The sequence below is a fragment of the Furipterus horrens genome, unplaced genomic scaffold, assembly GCF_987537825.1.
Source record: "Furipterus horrens unplaced genomic scaffold, mFurHor1.1.pri manual_scaffold_2, whole genome shotgun sequence".
NCBI lineage: Eukaryota > Metazoa > Chordata > Mammalia > Chiroptera > Furipteridae > Furipterus > Furipterus horrens.
In genome coordinates this window covers 123,788,211-123,808,805 of record NW_028327172.1, presented here as the reverse complement: position 1 = coordinate 123,808,805, position 20,595 = coordinate 123,788,211, and the positions used below count along the sequence as shown (strand labels likewise).

Genomic DNA, 20,595 nt, shown 5'->3' with positions numbered 1-20,595 from the left:
GTAATAAACGGATTATTTTACCTTTATTTTATGCCATCTTGAACAAAAAAAGGCCAACAAAAAAAAAGAAGTAAAAAACAAAAAAAACCCCACCCACAAGTCCTTTTTCACTTCATATTTTTTGGTGAAGATAATTGCCTTGACTAACATTAGTCCCTGTCCCATACCACCCATGTCCTTAGTCTAAGGCAGTGGTTCCCAGCTGTTGGACTTGAGCATGCTGTCCTCCACAGGGAAGGGTTTTGCCCATTTGTATCGCTGTCTCAAGGATACCTAAACAGGCATCAAGAGGCTGAGCATCCTCACTTCCGGTGGAAGATGCCAGTTCCTCTTCTGTTGTGTAGTTATGGGATGGGGCCTACAAACTTGGGGCTCCGTGGATTAAGAGATGGGTGGGATCCAGAAAGCCCCTAGAATTACTATTTGTAACTTCCCAAGTACGTAAACTGTATTATTCCAGGTTGCCCATTTTCAGACCTATCAAACTTCCAAAGCTGGTGTGGTCAAAGACTTCTGGAAAAAACAGGCAGTTTTGGGCATGTGGCATGTTTTAAGTTTTTTATAAGACTGTGGTCTAACATGTATCAGGTTCTAATTCAGGTAACTGCTGGGACTTCTTATTTAAAGAATCATGTACAAATATAAGTTTATATGCCCATTTCCACTAGCTATTTTAAGAATATTCCAGGGTTTCTGGGGTCAAAGTAGAGAAAAACAGCACCTTGACTGGTTGATAAAAGTATGTATTTATTGCAAGGCTCTTCTTTTAAAGGCTTGGTATTCAGGCTCTGCCTTTCCTAGGACTAAAAAGGAACAGGTGATAAATAGTGCCAAGTCTCTGAATTTGGTTAAGTGAAAATCAATTCACCTTTCCATTCAACTCTAGTCCCCCAAAGAGTTCTGAACTATGCTCCACGTGTTAGACAAGGTGAACTAATAAGCAGGAATTATTATGAGTCAATTACATTCGTTCCAGTATTTTGAGTTCACCTGTACAGAAAATTAACTAAGAAGGTGAAACATGCATTCTGCAGCCTTATTTAGAAAAAGAGCTACTACTAATATCTTTTTCCCATGGCTTGGAAGGAACTTTTGAGAGAAATTTTTTATTTAGCTGAAATATTCAAAACAGGTTATAAAAACGACTCCACTAGTTAATAAAATATAAGCTCCAATTCTACCTGGAAAATGAAGAAAAATTAGTGTGATTTCCCCAACAAGTTTTTGATGATGGGTTGTAACGGAAATAGTAGATATCACTAAAATATGTGGCCAGGTACATGACCACTAGTTTTAACATGGTAAAAGCTAAGGTTATGATAAAGAGGCAGTCAGCAACTCTCAGGTGAAGATTCAAATAAACTGAGATTAGACTTCAGGTTGCAAGCTGGAAAATTTCTCTTTTCACACATATATGTATAAAACTTGGCTCAAAATTAGAGGAGAAATAAAACATCTTTGGTCCAGGCAGTCTCTATTTTCAGTGTCAATTCCAGACATGAAAAAGAAAAACCCTGAAGTTCGACAAATATAATTCACTTTTAGCATAAGCATGCTATCACTGACAACTTCAGCAGCAAAAAGTTAAGCTAAGTAAAAGAAAATTGATAGCTATTTTATTTACACATAGTAAGGAAACACATTAAGAGAGATACTTAAAGGAAAATGCTTAGGAATGACTTGTTTGTGGAATAAATTTTCAAAACTGCAAACTTGCATGTAAGGGCTCTTTAGCAAAGATAGATTGAATTCTTCTAACCTCAAGGCAAGAACAAATTGAAAGAACAATATAACATAAATTCCCTCTTCTAAAAATGAGGCATTAATATTAAAACCCTACTAAATTTTGAATTTTTGTATTGTATCGACTAAATCAGCATACATTTCCAAAAGCCTCGGTTTGTGGCCAATGTTTTCATTAAACTTATATTTTAGTGATTTAATTACTAGAATCTTAGTGGAGAATAAATATGTGAATGATGGATGAGACGAGAAGGGAAATACAGGGGCTTTTATTTTTTATGGAATTAACAGGAAAGAGAAAATAACCACTTCAGAGCTATGCCCTATTTTTTAGTGTCTTCAAAGCAGAAGTCCCTGGCTTCGCACTTCCTGATTCCTGCTATGCCAAAGCAGGCGGGCTGCAGGCAGGGAACTGAGGGCTCCTTTGTGGTGCCACAGGGCAAACCAGACAGTACATTTACTTTAGACATCTAAAACCAAAACCGCACGGACCCGTTTCTAAATTCTGTTTCTTCCACGGATTCATGTGACTGGACTGCCAATAGGCAAAAGGGAAAGAAATGGAAAATTTGAGAATTCCTGAATAAAAGCAAACCTCCAAGCATGCTCATGTCTATAGACTGATACAGCCATCATATTGTGAGTAAGGGAGAAGCAAGCTGCCCAGCCTACCCCTCTCCCCACCTGTCAAGAGCCTGAAATAACACAAACATGATGAAGTGAATGGTATTACTCTCCAGGACTCTTGATTGAAATCACAACTGCACCTTAAATTCATAAACTCTGAGTCACCCACCACAGCATTTCCAGTCTTTCCTATATAGCTGTCATTTTCATACATAGTTGCTCCATAAATGTTCAGTGAATAGTGACTGGATTTATCCAATGTGGTAGATCTTTCTATTGCTTCCTTTCATCAAATACCTGAATAAGACTGAATTTACGAGATAAAACCAAGAAAGATAATTTCAGGTACACATCTACTCACCTAAATAAAAAGTAAGGGTGACCCTCCCCCCACCCCCCACCCCCAAAAAACAAACAACAAAAACATGAGCTACTTACTTGTATCTCAGAAACAGCCACTGGGTGATCCATAATCCAACTAATATAATCCCATTGATTTCTGATACAGAAAATGCCCATGTCACCCGATCAATGTAATCAAAAAACTTGTCTGGGAGTGGAGGGCTGAGCTCCTTGGGAGGGACCCTCTCATGTACAACTGTGATCATGACAGTTGTCAGGACGAGGTTGAAAAGCGCGTACACAAAAGCGATGCCTGTTTTCCACCACTCTAGGGGAAATTTGTTCCTCGATTCAGTGGGCATAGCAATTTGGATATAGTCCGGGTACTTTTTGGTGCCCTTTCGCAACCCATTGGATAAGCTCTTAGGTTTACCGTTGCCATTTTTTTCTTCTTCTTCAACAGGTTCAGCAGGTCTTGTGTAAGTGTTCGCCGAATCGTTGGTTTGATTTTCCATATGTTCTTCAAGTTTTGCTGTCTCTATGATATCCATTGTCCCCCAGTCTTTAGATCAAAAGAGAGGTGGTAAAGTTCTTCGTAGAAACGTTTTTTACTCCTTCTATTTCCAAGACCGACATGGATTCTTCAACGAATTCTGTTCCCTGATGCAAAATGTAGCAAGTAGCGGCCTGCTGACTGCTCCTCCCATGCAGCTTGCTGCACACTCACCACTCAGGGCAGCAAGACCATCTTCTCCCCAAAGATTTCACTATCCCACCTGTCCAAACAAAACAAAACTATGTTCAGAAATTGTGCCTGCCCAATTGTCAACCACCCAAAACAAAACATTATCAAAATACGGAAACAAATACCAAAGCCATTTGCTTTATAAATATATCGTCAGAACATTTAGAGCTGCTGAGATTAATTTAATTAGAAAATATTGAATTGCTTTATCTTGGAATTCTTCTCTTTTTGAGTTGATGTCAATTTATCAATTCCTTTTAAATTTCTTTAAGTAGAAGCCAGGACCCAGAATGCAAACACTTCATCATGAACTATTACCTGTTGCTAACCATGAAGTCACAATAAACTAGAACCTCCCCAGATCACATCATTCGTTCCTAAGGCTGCACCTTTTCTATGAACCTTAAAGAGCAAAACACTGTGATGAGCTGATGATATGCATTGAATAACTGTTACCTTCAGCATTTGTCCAAACAGTCAACTTCCTATTTTCTTATTAAAAATCTGGAATCTTTTCAAGTGACTACTCTTCAGAACATTTTCAAGAACTAAATGGAACTGCCTCAGTTTACCCTTTTATAGTCAGAGATGCATGCCATCCACAAGGAAAGCTGACAGCCTCCGAAATAACACAGCCTTAGCTATCTCTCATTGAGGTAACAAGCTCTACTTGTTTCTTGAAGGATAAAATAATTGACTACAACCAACATGGTAAATTAGTAACGTTTTGATGCAGTCACCACCATTTCTGGTGAACAATAAAAACTGGCACTCAGAGGATCAGCTTGGGGCACTTACCCACCAGGACCCCAGTGAGGAAAGGGTGCCTTTCGCGGAAGCTCCGCAGTCTCCAAAGAGCCAAGGCTTCTTCACAACACAGAGCGCCAGGACAGGCCCTTTATATGTGCCGGCAACAGGGCCCCAGCTGTTCTCAATTTAGGAAAGTGGTATTTTAGTCCTACTACAGAACCCGGCCACCTGAAGGGGTTTTCAGACCTTGTAATTAGTCCCCAGCATGAGTCTACTGCACAATTTAAGCATAATCCTTTGCATTTTTAAAGCCCTCTCTTCTTTCAGGGTAACTTCAGGAAAAAATGAGGAGAAAAAACTCCAAGTGGTGACAGCTAAGCCTTTATTTAATGAAAGAAAAGAAAATGTTGTTAAAATGGCACAGTTAATACGTAAAGGCCACATGTGTTGACAGTTTAGGTGGCACATAGAGCAGCCACCAGTGTTTATTGTGCACCTAAGTGCCCCAGTGATGAGGGGTATGTGGGGGCAATTAAAAGGAGTTAAAAAACAACAAAATGACACCAACCTGAACATTCACTCAAAGAGCTCCCTAACAGAAGAGACAGAAAGAACTAAAACAACCAAACAATTTGAGAAGACCGAATGGCATATTGTAAAAGGAAGAAAAAGGTGATCACTAGATAAAACAGCTTTACTCCTATTCCTGCTCTCCTGACAAGAGGTGTCCGTGGAGAGGCACTGTCATTTCTGAGGAAGCAAAAGCAGGAGGAAAGTCACCCTGGCAGAGAAATGGAGGCTCAGGGAAGGATGGAGCCCAGCTAAGCGTTCCAGACATCTCACTTTCCCCTCTTCCTGTGAAAACCCTCCGCTACTAATCCATTAGAGTAGGATGAGCAAGAAGTCGTGTTCCTCTCTGTTAAAATGGGGCTCACAGATGTTCCCTGGAGTGACCTAGCACAGTGTTGTGGGAAGAGCAAGTATAATAAAGAGGTGCCTCAGTAAGATAGTGTCAAAAACGAAGCTTCATGACTATTTCTAATCGAGGTCCCAAAGCACTAACTCAGCCATTAGCTGTCTCTTTTTACCAACTCTGGACTATACCACTCATAGCATCTCACCAGACTATCACCCAAATTTCCTCCAACTTGACTATTGCACATCTGCTTGGAGCCTGGCATTTATATGTGAAAGATGCTTGAGATTTTAAAACACAGGTTCACCAACCAACATACAGATGGTCTTTCTAAGGTAGCGACCCAGTTCTAGAACACAGAATGTAGAACAGAAGAAAACGCAATCAGTTACCTTTTTTTTTTTTTAAGGGCTCAGCCACCCACCTCATGGGACAACCGTGAGGATGACTGAAATAATTAATCGTGAAGAGCTCTGCACTCCTGAGAGTAAGAGCCCTCTGTGAGTGCAAAGCCCATTTCCTGTCCTTAGCGGCTGGATTGGTATTTTCTTTGGGATTTCATTAAGAAGATTAAATATACAGAGTACATTCAGCATGTGTCAAACAGTCTTGGCCAGAGTGTTTGTCATCAAGATGATGATTACAACACACGCATTCCTATGGTGATCCTTCCCTGCCAGTCAGTATCTGGGAAAGTGACAAAAGCCACAATAGTTCCTCTCCACTGATGGCAATCCCATAGTTCACCTGTTAGGGTACTATGCTGGAGCACAAAGCAGCTTTCCAAGTACTCTTACATTGCAAAATATCAGAATTTACCCTAGATAACACTTAAAGAGCTCGAGATCTCTATAGCCTCATCTTCCTTTTGAAGACAAATGCAAAACTCAGAAACTTTTAGAACACTGATATTGTTTTGTTAGTATTTTTTTAGAACTAGGTATGATTTATTCCAGCAATGCAAGGAAAGTTTCAAATTAGTAAGTGATTATAATAAAATAGAAATATATGTAAAAAGAAGATGATCATCTTGAGTGAGGTCAAAAAGGCATTTGATAAAATTCAACATCCATGTGATTCTGGGGAAAGTTTTTAACAGTAGAAATAGAAGTATTTATAGCCATGCTCTTTCGAGCCAATTTCACAATTTTAACTATGTAATACGTGTTCCAATATCTGGTGAAAAAAACTTCCACTGCTGCTCCTCTTTTCATCCTTAAGAGAACTAACTTTAGAAGCTTTTTGGTCAAATTACAAGAAAACATATCATTTTGCTTCTGTATTTTATTTCTATTACCTCCATTATACCACAAACGGCTTGATATTACCATATTAATATGTAACGGTCATTTTCTTTTAATAATCCCAATAGAATCGTTCCTTAATGGACAAAATGATTCTCAGCTTCACCAGGAAGTACGTGTGTGCATCAGTTGAAGGTCTGCACCAGCAGGTATTAGACTACATTACGTAACTAATATTGGGGAAATGGCACCTAGTTTTTCTATTTTGTGAGTTATTCAAAGGAAATAAGGATGTTCAAAAAATATTTCTACAAGGATGCTTGAAAACTGGAAATAGCATAACATCCAAAGACAGGGTATTAAATAAAGTATGGTTATCTTACTATTATAAAATACTGTGTTTTTGATATAGCAACTACAAATCTGTAAGTCAAATATATAAATAGTATATAAGAAAGATACAGTATTAAATTAGCAAAAACTTAGATCTGAATAGATGTAGAATCTCAGTAACTCACATCAGAGGTTATAGTTTAAGGGGAAGGGGCCATGTGACACATATTTGAGGCTATAAGAATAGGTGCAGGTGTGAAACTCACAACACGTCTCCCATCGCAGCTCTGACCTGAGGCTCTCTGATGGCACAGACATGCACTCCGGTCTAAGGGCTTACACATTCTTTGCTGCTGGATTTGTATGTTGGCTTGGTTATAAATTCGAAGTGTTCAAGAAGATAATATATTAAATGTGTAAATGTAGGGACTCCTGCAAGGAGTCGTAGGGAGGGAACTGTAAATAAATAAATAAATAAATAAATGAAATAAATAAATAATATGGAAATGCCAGTTCAGTGAATATTATGACAAAGATTTTCCTTCACGTTGTATATTTTTCTCCCTATTTGATTTCTCCAGAGTTTGGCATTCTAAACAAGTAAGTAATGACTTAAGTTTCTTTGCATAGAACTAATAAGACCAGTTGTTAATAGAGGTTCCTTTTTTTTTTTGACCAAGTCTTTGACTGGAATGTCAAGCCTAAAGGAGACATACTTGGGCTCAGGTTGTTACCAAAAAACCCTGAGGAACTGGGAATGACTTTCAAAGGTAATAAAAGCCCGCGAGACAAAAGGCCTGCTACCATGGTTGGTTGTGCAGTCCGCAGCAATCTCCCCAGGGAAGGAACGAAGGTTGTTTTCCTGAAAGATGGCTAGAAGGGACCTTAAGGCACAATGGAAAACCAGAAAGACCTGGAAAGGACAGGTGTGTACAGGCAAGGATGAATGCCGGGTATGTGACCCAGCTTCTGTGCCCTGAAGAGCAGACTGAGGGTCACCCTAAATGTTCCTTGGGTAAGTTCCAGCAAAGTAGAACTAAAAATCATAAGTGATCATTTGCTGCTCTTGTTATGTTTATGCAAATAAACAGGATAAATTAAAAATGGACTTAATGTAGTCCCTTTAAAGACAAGGAGGGTAATCTTAGGGAGAAAAATCACTATTCAAGGAAAATCACAATGATCAGTGGCAGACTATAAAGTAGGGCAGCTAACCGTCTTAAAAGTTTCTTCTCATTTAAAATATGGTTTCACTTGAAAATTAAACCATGCCTGTGATATCACCAAAAGAGAATCAAGTTGCAGGCAAGTACAATGTCAAGTGCCTTGCAACTGGATGTCTTCCCAATAAGACAGTCTTACAGATTTGGAGACTTGTTTTTTGGTTATGTTACATAAATTAACATGTGTTTTCTATTTTCAAAGGGCATAAGCCTATGACTGCATTACCTGAGTGATTGTCTGTACGCATAAGCCTCACTTAATCCTCTCTGCAGCGCTGCCTCCTGAGACTCAACGGTTTGGCTGAACTAAATGGCTGGGTTGGGGAAGAATGGGGTGGTCTGTGGGCTTCACTTTAAAACTGGTTTCTCTTTTCTATCCTAATGGCTTGGACAGAAAGGGCCCAGAGGTCTGAGAGGGGGGAAACATAAACTATTTCCCTCAGCCCAAATTAAGTATGGTGGGCAAAAGTGTTTTGGACAGGCAAGATGTGCCTAGCACACCTTCCTCCAAAGAAGCCCCCCCCTTTTCTTTTCTCCCCTTATGTGGAACATTGAAAAATTAATCCCTGCCTTTTGTCATCTAGTAGTTATGGATTGAATGATGTCTTTTAACCCTTTTCGCCAAATCTGTTGCCCCCAGAACACAACAAGGATGCCAGCCTGTTAAACCAAGCACGCCGTTGTCCGGGGACAGCCAACTGACCTGGAGTCTGCACAATCCTTCCCCATGTGGGAAGGCCACCCTCCCCTCCACACCCCCACTCTTATTAGGGATTTCTGGACCCAAGGGTAGGTAGGACGACGACCATGTTCAGCTTGAAGCAGCTAGAGGAGCTTGAGACCTTCGCCCATTGTCCTTTACAAGATTACAAAGGGTCTTAATATCTGAGAGGGAGGGATAGTTATTTTTTACAAATCATGGGTATGGACTTGGGGGGGGATTGCTGGGGGAGGGAGATGCTGGGTGGAGGGGAGTAAAGGGGAGAAAATTGGAACTATTGTAACAATATAATCAATAAAGAAAAGTTGGGGGAAAAAATTTAAAAAAATAAATAAATAAACCCAACTTCCTCCCATCACTGCAACATCCATAGTAAAAAAATAAACAAATAAATAAATAAATAAAATAAAGTAAGATAAAAATAAAATAAATATGTAAATGTAGTTTAAAATTAAGGAAGCATGTAAGTTTATATATGGGTTTTAATGTAACCTGTTACTTTTATGTAATCTATTGAAGATGGAAGTTAAACACTGATCAAATAAAATGTGTTTCTAACATTTTCAAATTGGGATAATAAATAAAGAGACTTATACATTGAGCTTCAGGGTTTAAGAAAAACTAGGTCTTGAAACTAGGTCCTGAATTGACTATCAATGAAAACAAGTAGCTGATGAGTTTATTAACAGACACAAAAGCTTTCTCAGGCCTTAAAAAACTCAGTTGTCACCAAAAAGCCTTTAAAAAGTCAAGTTGTAGAATAAAACAGCCACAAAGTTACAGTTCTCAGTAAATGTTACTCGTGTCATTAGTAAATGTTACTTAATGTATACTTACTGTGCTTTGCGTATCATCTAATTAACCCTCATACCAACCCTAGGAAATATTTTAAAGAAGAGAATTTGAGATAAAGTGAGATGCTCAAGGTCAGATAGGTTAAAGAAGTAGCAGAGTCCAGATCTGAGCCAGAAATCTGACTTCAGGGGCTCCCGTTCTTAACGGCAAACCACTGCCTCCAGTGCCATCCATTACACATAGAGGTCAGTGGAAGACACTGAGATGATCAATTATCAGCTCTTCCCCCCACCCCTGAAGCAATGCGTAACTACACAGGAAAGTCCTCTAGATAACATTACAAGCATTTTTAATCTTTGTAATTTTGCAAAAGTTAATATGTACTGAGAAAAAAATTAATATATAATTCATACCTCTTGTGGGGGAAGGGAAAAAGTCTGGTATTTCCTTGTTACTCATATGTGCCACTTAATTACAGTAACTGTTACTAGTAAACCACCATATTAAATTTATAATACAGGTATATCGCTTTATGTTAAAAGGATCCAGGTTAGCAAGAAATTTTACGCCTGGAAAGGTTTTTTTCTGAGACTACGACATCTTAGCATTTCCTTATTAACATTCTTAGTGCTTAGCTTGTTTATAAAAATCTTCCTACCTAAAATCGTTAAGTGACTAACAAGCTTATGGATACAAGGGTGCCTGCCTTATGAGTAATGGGATTCCATTGCAGAAGCACCCACAAAATTTGTTAAAATATTTTTACTAGAAAGTTTTTGAAAACTGAAAAAAAGATCCACTGCTTACTAAAAAATTGTCATGTATATTTGTGAAACACTTTCCCAACCAAAGTAACATGGCAAAGAGTCCTTGAAAGAGCATTATAAGTTTTTATACTGCCATGAGCCCTCACATTTACTTGTACAGGTCTTATAGATTTAAATTAGGGAAATGAGTAGGTTTTTAAGGTAGCTTGGTGACACAATTCAGAGAAAAGATTGGGGAAAGACATTTTTTAATGTAAAAATAGAACTGAAAAATCAGTTACTGATGACTGCCCTCCAGAACTTTGGGAGAGATATGGTTGGGTATAGGATAGACATTTTGATTTCTGATACACACTGTTGGATTCCTGCAAGGAATAAGGGAGGAGACATGTAAACCAGTTCAAAGCCTTTACTGGGGAGGTCCAGCAGGTGGGCTGAGTCTGGAATGACTGCAGCCCCAAGCAGAAACGGAGGGGAGGGTGGAGTTGGTGGGACTTTCAAGAGTCCAGATGGAGCTAGTGATAGGGAAGTAGGCTGTGAAAACAGGGAAGTTACTAAAATCTTGTCAGCAGAAAAGATATCTTTGTTAAACAGGATAACTGAAGAGCATAGGCAGTTACTGGAGTCAGCAGTTACTGAGGGCAGCAGGTATATTCGGGGCTTGCTGAAATTAGACCTGAATTCCTGGAATCCGAGTCTTTTGCCTAAGACTTACTATTCCATATGAAGGTAGATTGGACAACATCAGTTCTGTTGTTATAAGAGAAAGATACACCTATTAATAATGCTTGCCTGGGACGGCAGGTAGGAATGAAGGGCAAATAGGCTAGACATTTCCTTCTGGGGTGATGAAAATGTTCTAAAACTAGTGACGATGGCTGCAAAATTCTGTAAAGTTACTAAAAGTCCTTTCATTGTACCCTTTTGAGACAAATGAGTTTTACAGCAAGTTATAATTTATTAAGCTGTTAAAAAGAAGATAGCTCCCACGGAGGAAGCTGCTTCTAAAGAATTAGAAAATCCAGGAATATCTCATGCTCTATTATAATCCAGGCTCACTTATCCCTTTAAAGTGCTGTACTTACCAGCTGAGCACTTCTTTAGCAGTGATTCTGAAATAACACACATTTCTAAGTTTTCTACAGACAAGACCAAGAAACAGCCAATGAAAGGTAAATGGTTTAACAAAATGTGTAAACTGTGCTCCAAAAATAAACGTGTAACTAAATAATATAATGATAAAAAAACAGCTGTGTTTTCTAACAGAGGTCATCAAAACTTAGTATGAGTTGGATTAAAAGGAAAATAAGATGGTCTGTCTTCTTTCTCACGAAAGAAAATTGGTCAGTTTAACACGCCCGGTAGACAACTTAATACTTGTTGAAATGAATTCTTGTTTACTATGAGCAAATATTAACTGTGCAAATTTGGAAACAATGACTTATGGGGCTGGGATACTGGTAGGAGAGTGTTGAGAGGGTCGAACAGTCCTCGGCCAGTATCAATTGCTTCTGAGTTAAGTAAGATTGATACAATGAAGTATCTTCACTAAAATTTGACCTGAAAAATATTCCATACCATGTTTTAAAATTTGGCCTCTATTTTCTTGCTGTTAATCTTTTTGTTGGTGGCTGGAGAATTCTGACTATCAGATCTGATCACACTGTATTTTGGAAAGAAAAAACTGCAGCCGTGGGCGGGAAGGAAGGAAAGCTCTCCAGTGGGAGGAGAGGAAACTTACAGAGAGGGGGAGTCACAGGGGAACACAATTTAACAAAAAAACAACAACAAAGGAATAACTGAGAGGGTAGGGCAGACAGGATAAACAGATTAGAATGATCGAGTGTATGGATTAGACAGTTAGGCAGACAGGCAGACAGACCAGGACCCTGAAGAGGGTTGTAAAACGGGATCAAAGGTTAGGAACTATTTAAAATAATCCTTCAAATTTCCTTTGGGATATTGTAAATCACAGGTTCTCAGAGCTAAAGGGGGGGGGGGGGAGCAGACACATCACACCCTTTTCCCAAAAGCTGGCTATGCTTCCCCCTACCTCAATCCCCACCCCTTTCCTGGTGGTCTAGGGGAGCTTAGAGAATTTTGGAGGCTGGGATGGGGAGAATGCCAAGGAGTTTTTTCCTCTTTTAGATAAATGTTTTCAGTATTTAGTAAAAGAACTAGCCTGGAATTTTGTACTTTGCACCATTCCTGAACTTACTGCCAGTGCCATGTGATATACCACTGGCCTCGGAGAATAAGCTGGGTTGAAGGCTTATCTTTTTATTTAATTACCTACCTACTTTAGCAGGTGAACAGAAGACATCACCTATCATTTAAACAGACACTGGTACTTTGAATAATATGAACTGTTAATTCTGTTAATTCAGGAAAAATGGAGAAACCCTGCAGGGTAGCTCTTTGGTCACTAGAATCATTCCATACAACAGGCAAGGCTGGCTCCACATTCAGTGATTAAACAAAGGCAGCCAGCACTTGTTTAGCATAAACACCCGGGAGACTTTATCAGAAAGGCTACATCTAACAGCCTAACTAAACAACGTGATAATTATCTGCTTCTACATTCTTCACTTTCCTTAGATGCCCTGAAGACTTACATACTTAGAAACTGATTCCTGTGGGTTTTAATACTTATTACTCTGGGATAGGCATCTGTGCAGGTTACCTATTAAAGTGAGGGGTTTCCGATAACCATAAAAAACACTCCATTTAATAAATTTAAAAGATATTTCAGTCCCACATCAGAGCTGATATTTTCTCCTAAGAACAACAGCTGGTTTAAGAGAGAATCAGAAGCTGAATCTAACTGTTAATGGTTCTTCTTGCTGACCCAGTGAAGAATTACAGGTCAGCACGTCTATTAGCATGCAAGCAGGGTTTATCAGTGATATGTAATCACAGATGAGAATGGGCCTTGCTGAGGTGGGGGTGAAAGGCACAGGTTCAGGGCAGGGCACTGTAAGGGCAGCAAGAGGCAAGGGTGGCAAGAGCCCCTGGTCCTTTGTTCTGAGGACTTACATAGTCGACGAGATGGGGTGACGAAGGTACATACTGATTGATGGGTAAAGGTGGTGCCAGCTTTCCCTGGGGAGGGGGGAACATGACTCCCAAATTTAGGTGTGTGTGGGGGTCTGTTAGCCTGAATCCTTACCTTGCTCCAGACCCCTTTGTTCATCTTGTTGTGAAACAGGTATGTGACAGTGGGGAGTGAAAGTTGGGGCAGTTCCCCTGTTATTTATGGGCTCTTCCTATAAGCATTAAGGACTCCCTTGTAAAACAAAGAGTGACCAGAGTTAAGCAATTAACCAAAGCTGTTTTATGGGCTCTTTCTTTGGGCACCATGGACTCCCTCTTCTTCCCCCTTCTAGGCCTTGGGATGAATACATTTCAAGGTGTTCTTTCCCAGACAGTGGAGACTGATACATAGAATTTCAAGGACTGCCCTCCTCCCATGTTAGCATGGTGTTTCTTGGGATGTTGGAACACCTGGCAATATTATCGGATGAGGCTCAGGACTGCTGAGTTAGTGGGTGAGACATGTCTCCCTCCTCCTCTCTGCCTTGGTCTGTGATCCATCCTACCTAAGTGCTCAAAGGCATTGCCTGGCAACCAAGACGCTAGACTCTGGCGAGAGCAGCACAGTCTCAGAGTCTTTCCTGTGCTATCTCCTGCCTCATAACCGTTTAACATTATACTCCCCGAACCACACACTTTCTCAATGATGTTGAAGAACTCATTCTTAGTAAATTAAGAAATCATTATCAAAGTCAACCGTATATTTCCTTGTCAACAACAACAGTTTTAGGCTTGGAAGCATAGTATCTTATTACAGGAAAACATGCTAAAGAATAAGAAGAAGAAAACAGTTTCTTGAAAATAATTTCAGAATTCTGTGCTTTTAAATAAAGCTCCTTTAGTCCATACCCTTCAGATTATTTAGAAATATTCCTATTGATTTCTCCGTCTACCATATGCTGACCAAACTGAGTGTCTACTTTATATGATTTCAAAAAAGTCTGCATAGAATAATATAAACAGGCCACTTAAATGGGTATCTTAAAATAGCATCTTGAAACTTTGCTTGCTGTTTACTAATGCATTAGAAAAGGATATTATCACTTTCTTTAGAGATTTAAGTGAAATTACCTTTAAGCAAGAATCTATAGAAGGGAGTTGAATAATCTGGCTCTAATGTGGAGGCAAAAGCAGAGACTTTAGGGGAAACATCTAACCAGGTGCCTGTGGTTAGTACTTGCCATGGTTACAGCAGGGGGCAGCTGTCTACGAACAAGAAGCTTACTCCATCCCAGTGCTGCTGGGAAAAGTTGACACGGAGCTACACAATTTCCTTGCAGAGGTCTAAAGTCTAGAATTAGACATTCTGATATGTATTTAAAGTACAGTGGGTTATTATTATATTTTGCTTAGTGTTCTGTGTTAACAACACAAATTCAGGAAACAACTTAATACAGCCTGAGAGATTTCAGGGGACACTTCCTGATAGCCAGATTAACACTGAAAAACTAAGGAGAAGGAAGGTTCTAGAATTTGCACCTTCAGCAAATTAGCTCCATCTGCTTGTTGTGGTTCAGGTGTGGTGTTACACAGGCCTTGGTTGAGGGCCACGGGGAGTACAGACATGAAGAAGACTACACAGCTCTGAGTATCTGAAAGTCCTGTGCCTCAGTCCACCTGGGTCCTCAAGGCAGAGCATGGTTTTCACTCTAAGGAAAGGGACCAGGGAAGAACCAAAAAGCCCTGTAAAAGCCTACATTTCTCATTTTCTTATGCAAACCACAAAAATGTTCCACAAATAAAGTAATAAAGAATGTGTTCTACACATATAAGGTATATGCTATTTTCATCTCCCGTCAAAAAACACAGGCCTGTGTATTTTCTAGAGCTGCTTTCGCATGGCTGGCAGAATAAGCCACTGCTTTCAGACGGTGTGAGACTATAAAAAGCAACTGCCAAGCCATTAAGGTCAGTGCACTTGCCTCTAGTTTCTCCCAGAATTTAAACTGCTATGTTGTATTTAAATGAATTATTTCTTATTTGACCAATGCTTCCAATCTAGGCTTTGGTTTCTGCAAATAACCTACTAATGGTGATTTATGTTTCCTAGATTTGGATCTATGAAAGAGGACCCAGATTCCCCAACCCAATTCAACACAAGGGAAAGAGGCAGCAAAAGTACCTCAAAAGATTAAAATCCTGAGTCTAAAAGAATGCATTTTAACAGTGTACCTGGATATTCAGAATGATTGCTAGCAGACATATGCTCTGGTAGGGGAGTATGAAATTTTTTAGAACTAAGTCTCAATGTCTTGAGCAAGAACAAATGATCCAGCAACCTTCAGCTGTGTGGAAATGTTTTGATGTATTTGTCTCTTAAAACAGGGAGAACAGCTCCCTCAAGACTTTTTCCATTTGTGACCAATTGTGCTGGTTCACAAAGTTGCAAAGCAAGGATTCTAAGAAACAAATGTGTCTTTCATTGTTTACTCTACTAAATGTCCTCTCTGGAACTTGAACACTTCATCCCAAAGTGTAGGCAGCTGTTGGTATAATAAAGACCACAGAATGAATGTCTGCATACCATTGATTACGTAGTGGTCCTTAGCCAACTGCCCATTTCCTTTAAACAAAAAAATTTAGAACAGGATACACAGTTCTTGTTTTATTTCTTTTAGGAATACCATAACACGAGAAATTTAGTTCCAATATACAGCAGGTTATTGTAAAATGAGCATGGAAAAGAAAAGAGGTACAAGAATAAGCAAGAGGTTTTTCTTTTTTTCTTTTCTTTTCTTTTTATGGTGAAGCCTTAAATAGAAAGAAAATATAGAAAACTAAAAATAACATGATGGCTGCACTTAAATGGCTTTTTGGGGCCCAAAGTAAGACATATTCTGTAAAAGATCAGCTTACAGCCTGAGGAATGCAGAGAGGCCATGGAGCTGAGTATCAATCACCAAAACCAGGAGAGGCCTGAATATTTGGATGGAAAACCAAACTGGGGTAGGGATTAGAGGCAGGCATTGTTGCACAGCAACGTAGTATTGAAAATCTGGGGACAACCTATGCTGAAACATTTCCACCGTGGCAACAGTAAACACAACTACAACTGGAATTAATTTTGTACGTCAAAAGAGGCAGAGTCTATGTATCAGAAACTATTAGTTATTATATGTAAATAAATAAACACAATTAAAATAGCACAATGTAAATAAATTCTACCTAAATAATATGTAAAATATAACTATGATCATTTATTTAATCAAGGCTATCACGTGGGACCTTGGCTCTCATCTTTCTTTGCACATTAAAGCAACTTTTTATTCTCATATTCTTTGCATAAGGGCCAGTGATTTCAGGAACCCTCCTATGTCATTGGGAGAACAGGGAATGAGACAGAGGCACAGAAAATAACTTTTGCTGAGATGGCCATGCAGTGAGTGGAGAGTGGACAGGCAAGGAAATGGAAGTGGGGGGTAGAACTGCCATGGCCCAGTCTCACCTCCTTGCTTTCTACTTGTTGGTTTCCCCTGCATACTCCTCTGCTGACAAATCTGAGGCAACAGAGTTCCTATGACTAAATAGCTCCCAATATTTAGAACAAAAACTTCCTCCAGAATGTGATAAATTAACACACAAGCTTCTACCTCATTATAGTCCACAGATAAGAACACTGAAAGGTGACCTTGAATCAAAGCCCATTAAAATGGAATTTAACCTGTAATGGGAACGCAACATGAAAACTGCAGTGAATTGCTGCTGGCACCATAAATTGGTACAGTGCTTTTGAAGATCTGCCTCTTTTTTTTAAACATGATTGAGTTTTAAAAATACTTATACCTCTTGACATAGTAACTCTATCAGAATTTTGGAACATGTCTTAAATACAAGGGGGAAAAAAGCATTATCCAAAAATATACTCGGTGAAACAGTAAAACAATCTAAAAATCTCCAGTAGGAGACTGAAGCATCCTCGAAATACATTAAATTTATTGTTTAAAAACAGCACTATATTCTTATTTTCATAAACATGTAAATGTATGCACTAAAAAAGACCAAGTTAATAAATATAACAAAAGAATATTAGACATTAATGCTGGTCTTAGGGTTTACCAGTTATTTTTCTTTTCTTTTGTATTCACCCATTTTCTACAAATTTTCTGGGATAAAAGTATTCACCCTTGTATCTGCTTACAAAGGTATCTTCAAATAGTTTCTAAAAATTATGTTTAAGATTTCAATGACAAGGAAACTGGTTATGATTTCAGCAATGTAAAAATGTATATTACATACACCAAAAAGAATCTGAAGAAAATACACCAAATAGTAACACTACTTGATGAATTTATGGGGGATTTTATTTTTTATTTATTCTAGATTATATTTTCTAAATTTCCATATTAATCATTCTTATAATAAGGAAAATACTGATGACTTTCCTAACTATACAAGTACTGACAGAGTTAACAGGAAAAATGTGCTTTGGTTTTAAAAGGTATTGTGTTTTGTACAATTTCAAGTATGTAAAAAATGCATGTACAGAAAAGTCAGAGCACAAGTACAATAAAATATTAAGAATAGTTGTCCAAGTGGTAGGAGAATGAGATCGTTTTCCTTCCTACATTTGTATACAGTCCATATTTTAAAAATTTTCATTATAAATGTGTCATTTTATAGCTAAAAGTACCAGAAATCAGGTATAGTTGTTACTGTTGCTTCTATAGAAGTGTTTGCATTTATTAACTGAAATCTCTATTTCATGTTTTCAGCTCAGCCTCATATAACTACAATAAAAAATGCGTGTTTAGAATGCTATGTTTTGGAAAAGTCTGCATTATTGCTGCTGCTTGAGAAATCCTAATAAAGTAATAACTCTTTGGATGTTACAGACCTAATCTGAAGTATGTGCCATTGATTATGTTAGTCTTTAGTGTCAGCTTTGAAGAAAAGACTTAATTGTGCTAAAGTGTGATATCTTTTCTGCGGGGTTTATGAGCAAGAGGGGAGTGAGGACCACTTTATAAATGAATTATTTCCATATAGTGGATGTCACTCAGTATTTCACAGAATAAAACCAGTTGCTTTTTTGGTATTGCTCCCCTGGGAAAAACCAGCTGCCAAATAGCAGAGAAACAGGCCAAACTGGATTTGATGGAGAAGACAATTCAATCAAAAATGGAAATCCCGACTTCCGGCCAAGATGGAGGCTTAGACGGACACGCTAGGTCTCCCTCTACAACTATAGTGGAATACAACTACTTCAAAACAAAGGATAACTAGAAATTCCAGAAAATAAAGCTACACGGAAGCCCAACATATGAAGTTATAAACCAGCGGTGCCATTTGGGCAGGTAAGAGTTAAAGAAGGCAAAGCTGCTTGCGGAGCGGCGGGGCGGGGCGGCGAAAAATCCTGGAGGCATTCAAGCCCCTGGCCTGCGCGACTCCGGCGCTGGGGAGAGCGGCCGCAGCATCGCCTTGAACAGTGAGGCCCAGGGGGGCGGGAGGACGGATCCCGGTCTCCTAGCTGAATAACTGTGTGAATCCATCTTGGACCCCCGCCCCCACAGAAAGCACCACAGGGCTGCGAAATAGGTCGCGCGCCTGCCGGTCGCTGATTTGTGACGCGTACGCAGGCACTGCCCCCTGCTCCCGACAGCCAGCCCAGGAAAACAAAACGCATCTGTCAAAATGAGGCAGGCAACTTTAGAAATACCGGTAACACAACTCACCAGACAGCAGATAGAGAACCTGACAGATGAACAGATAAGAAACCTGTCAGAGGCTCAGTTCTGGGCCATTGTTATCAGGTGGCTTACAGAATTCACAAAAGAGCAGGAAAAAGATATGAAAGAAGCGAAAAACTTTCATAACGAAAGGAACAAAACCACATATGAGACAGATGATGAGGAATCCAGAGTCCATTTCAACAAACTGGAATATGGAGAAGAAACTAGCAGTCAACCAATGCAGCAAGAGGAAATGGGAAGCAACAATGAGAGGATCAGAAACCTCTGGGACAGCTATAAAAGGCCCAACATAAGAATCATTGGTCTGCCAGAGAATGAGGAAGATGAACTAGAACTTGAAAAATTGAGTGAAAATATAATAAAGGAGAACTTCCCAGACTTGGGGAAGGGAATAGACTTGCAGGTCCAAGAAGCAAGGAGAGTTCCCAAGAGACTGGACCCAGGGAGAACCACTCCAAGACACATTATAATCAAAATGTCAAAAATTAAAGATAAAGAGAGAATCTTAAAAGCAGCAAGAGAGAAGAAAAGAATTATGTACAAAGGGGTCCCAATTAGACTATCAGCTGACTTCTCAAGGGAAACCCTACAGACAAGAAGGAACTGGCAAGAAATATTCAAAGTAATGAAAATCCAAAACCTACAACCACGAATACTCTATCCAGCGAAATTGTCATTCAGAATAGAAGGACAGAGAAAGTGTTTCCAGGACAAAATAAAACTGAAAGAGTTCATTAGATCCAAACCACTGTTATATGAGAAGTTAAAGGGACTGGTTTAAAAAACAGAAGCTAGGGAGATGAAACAAAGGCAAACGAAACAGGCAACGAGAGTGGAAAAGGAACTGTGGGTAAGGGAAATATAGTGGGGGGAGGTCAACAGGGAGGGGGAGTGGGGAGAGGGAGGGAGATGATATAGGAATTGGAGATCATGGTAGGAGGGAATGGAATAGACGGAGAGAGGTTGGGAGGAACTGTAAGCACAACTAATGGACATAATCTAAAAGGGGGGGACAACTGGAGGGAGGGGGCCACCGGGTGGAGGGGAGCAGAGGGAAGGGAAAGTGGCACAAATGTAATATTTTAATCAATAAAACACATTAAATCTTAAAAAAAAAAAAAAAAAAAAAAAAAAAAAAAAAAAAAAAAAAAACAGACCCTGGTCCTTTGGTCCCCTGGAGTCATGGAGTGTTCAAAGTACTAAGGGAAATGAGAGCCAGTGCAAAGAATGATTTGCATAATAAATGGCAATCTTCTTGAAAAAAAAAAAAAAAAAAAAAAAAATGGAAATCCCATGCCTTCTTTTGCAAATATTGGTAATTTTTTGTGCACAAAGGATGTTTTAATAAGCTTGTGTATTTAGCATTTTTAAAAACTTTTTCCCTCTGATATTTGATGAATTCTTGCCTTATGATAATTATTATCAGCTAATAGTTTCTGTCCTCTGCTCTCTGTGACAACAAAACTTTGGATATAAGCTAAAATTACCAAATGATTAGTTAAATAAAGTATGGCTTTCAAAAGAGTATGCAGCCTATATACAAAATCATTTTAACAACTGAATGATTGGAAAGATTAATTTAAATCAACTTGCAAAACTCCATTAA

The 20,595-nt window shown here is 39.0% G+C and overlaps 1 protein-coding gene across 4 annotated transcripts in view; it reads right to left on the bottom strand.

The window, feature by feature from the left end:
* The window catches only part of SGMS2 (sphingomyelin synthase 2), a 98,395-nt gene that overhangs the window by 15,241 nt on the left and 62,559 nt on the right, over positions 1-20,595 (bottom strand). For all 4 annotated transcript variants that reach the window (XM_090266390.1, XM_090266387.1, XM_090266389.1 and 1 more), the window contains one exon: positions 2,809-3,488. In XM_090266390.1, the coding sequence (XP_090122516.1) occupies positions 2,809-3,263 (455 nt within the window). In that variant the 5' untranslated portion in view covers positions 3,264-3,488. The remainder of the gene's footprint in view (positions 1-2,808; positions 3,489-20,595) is intronic.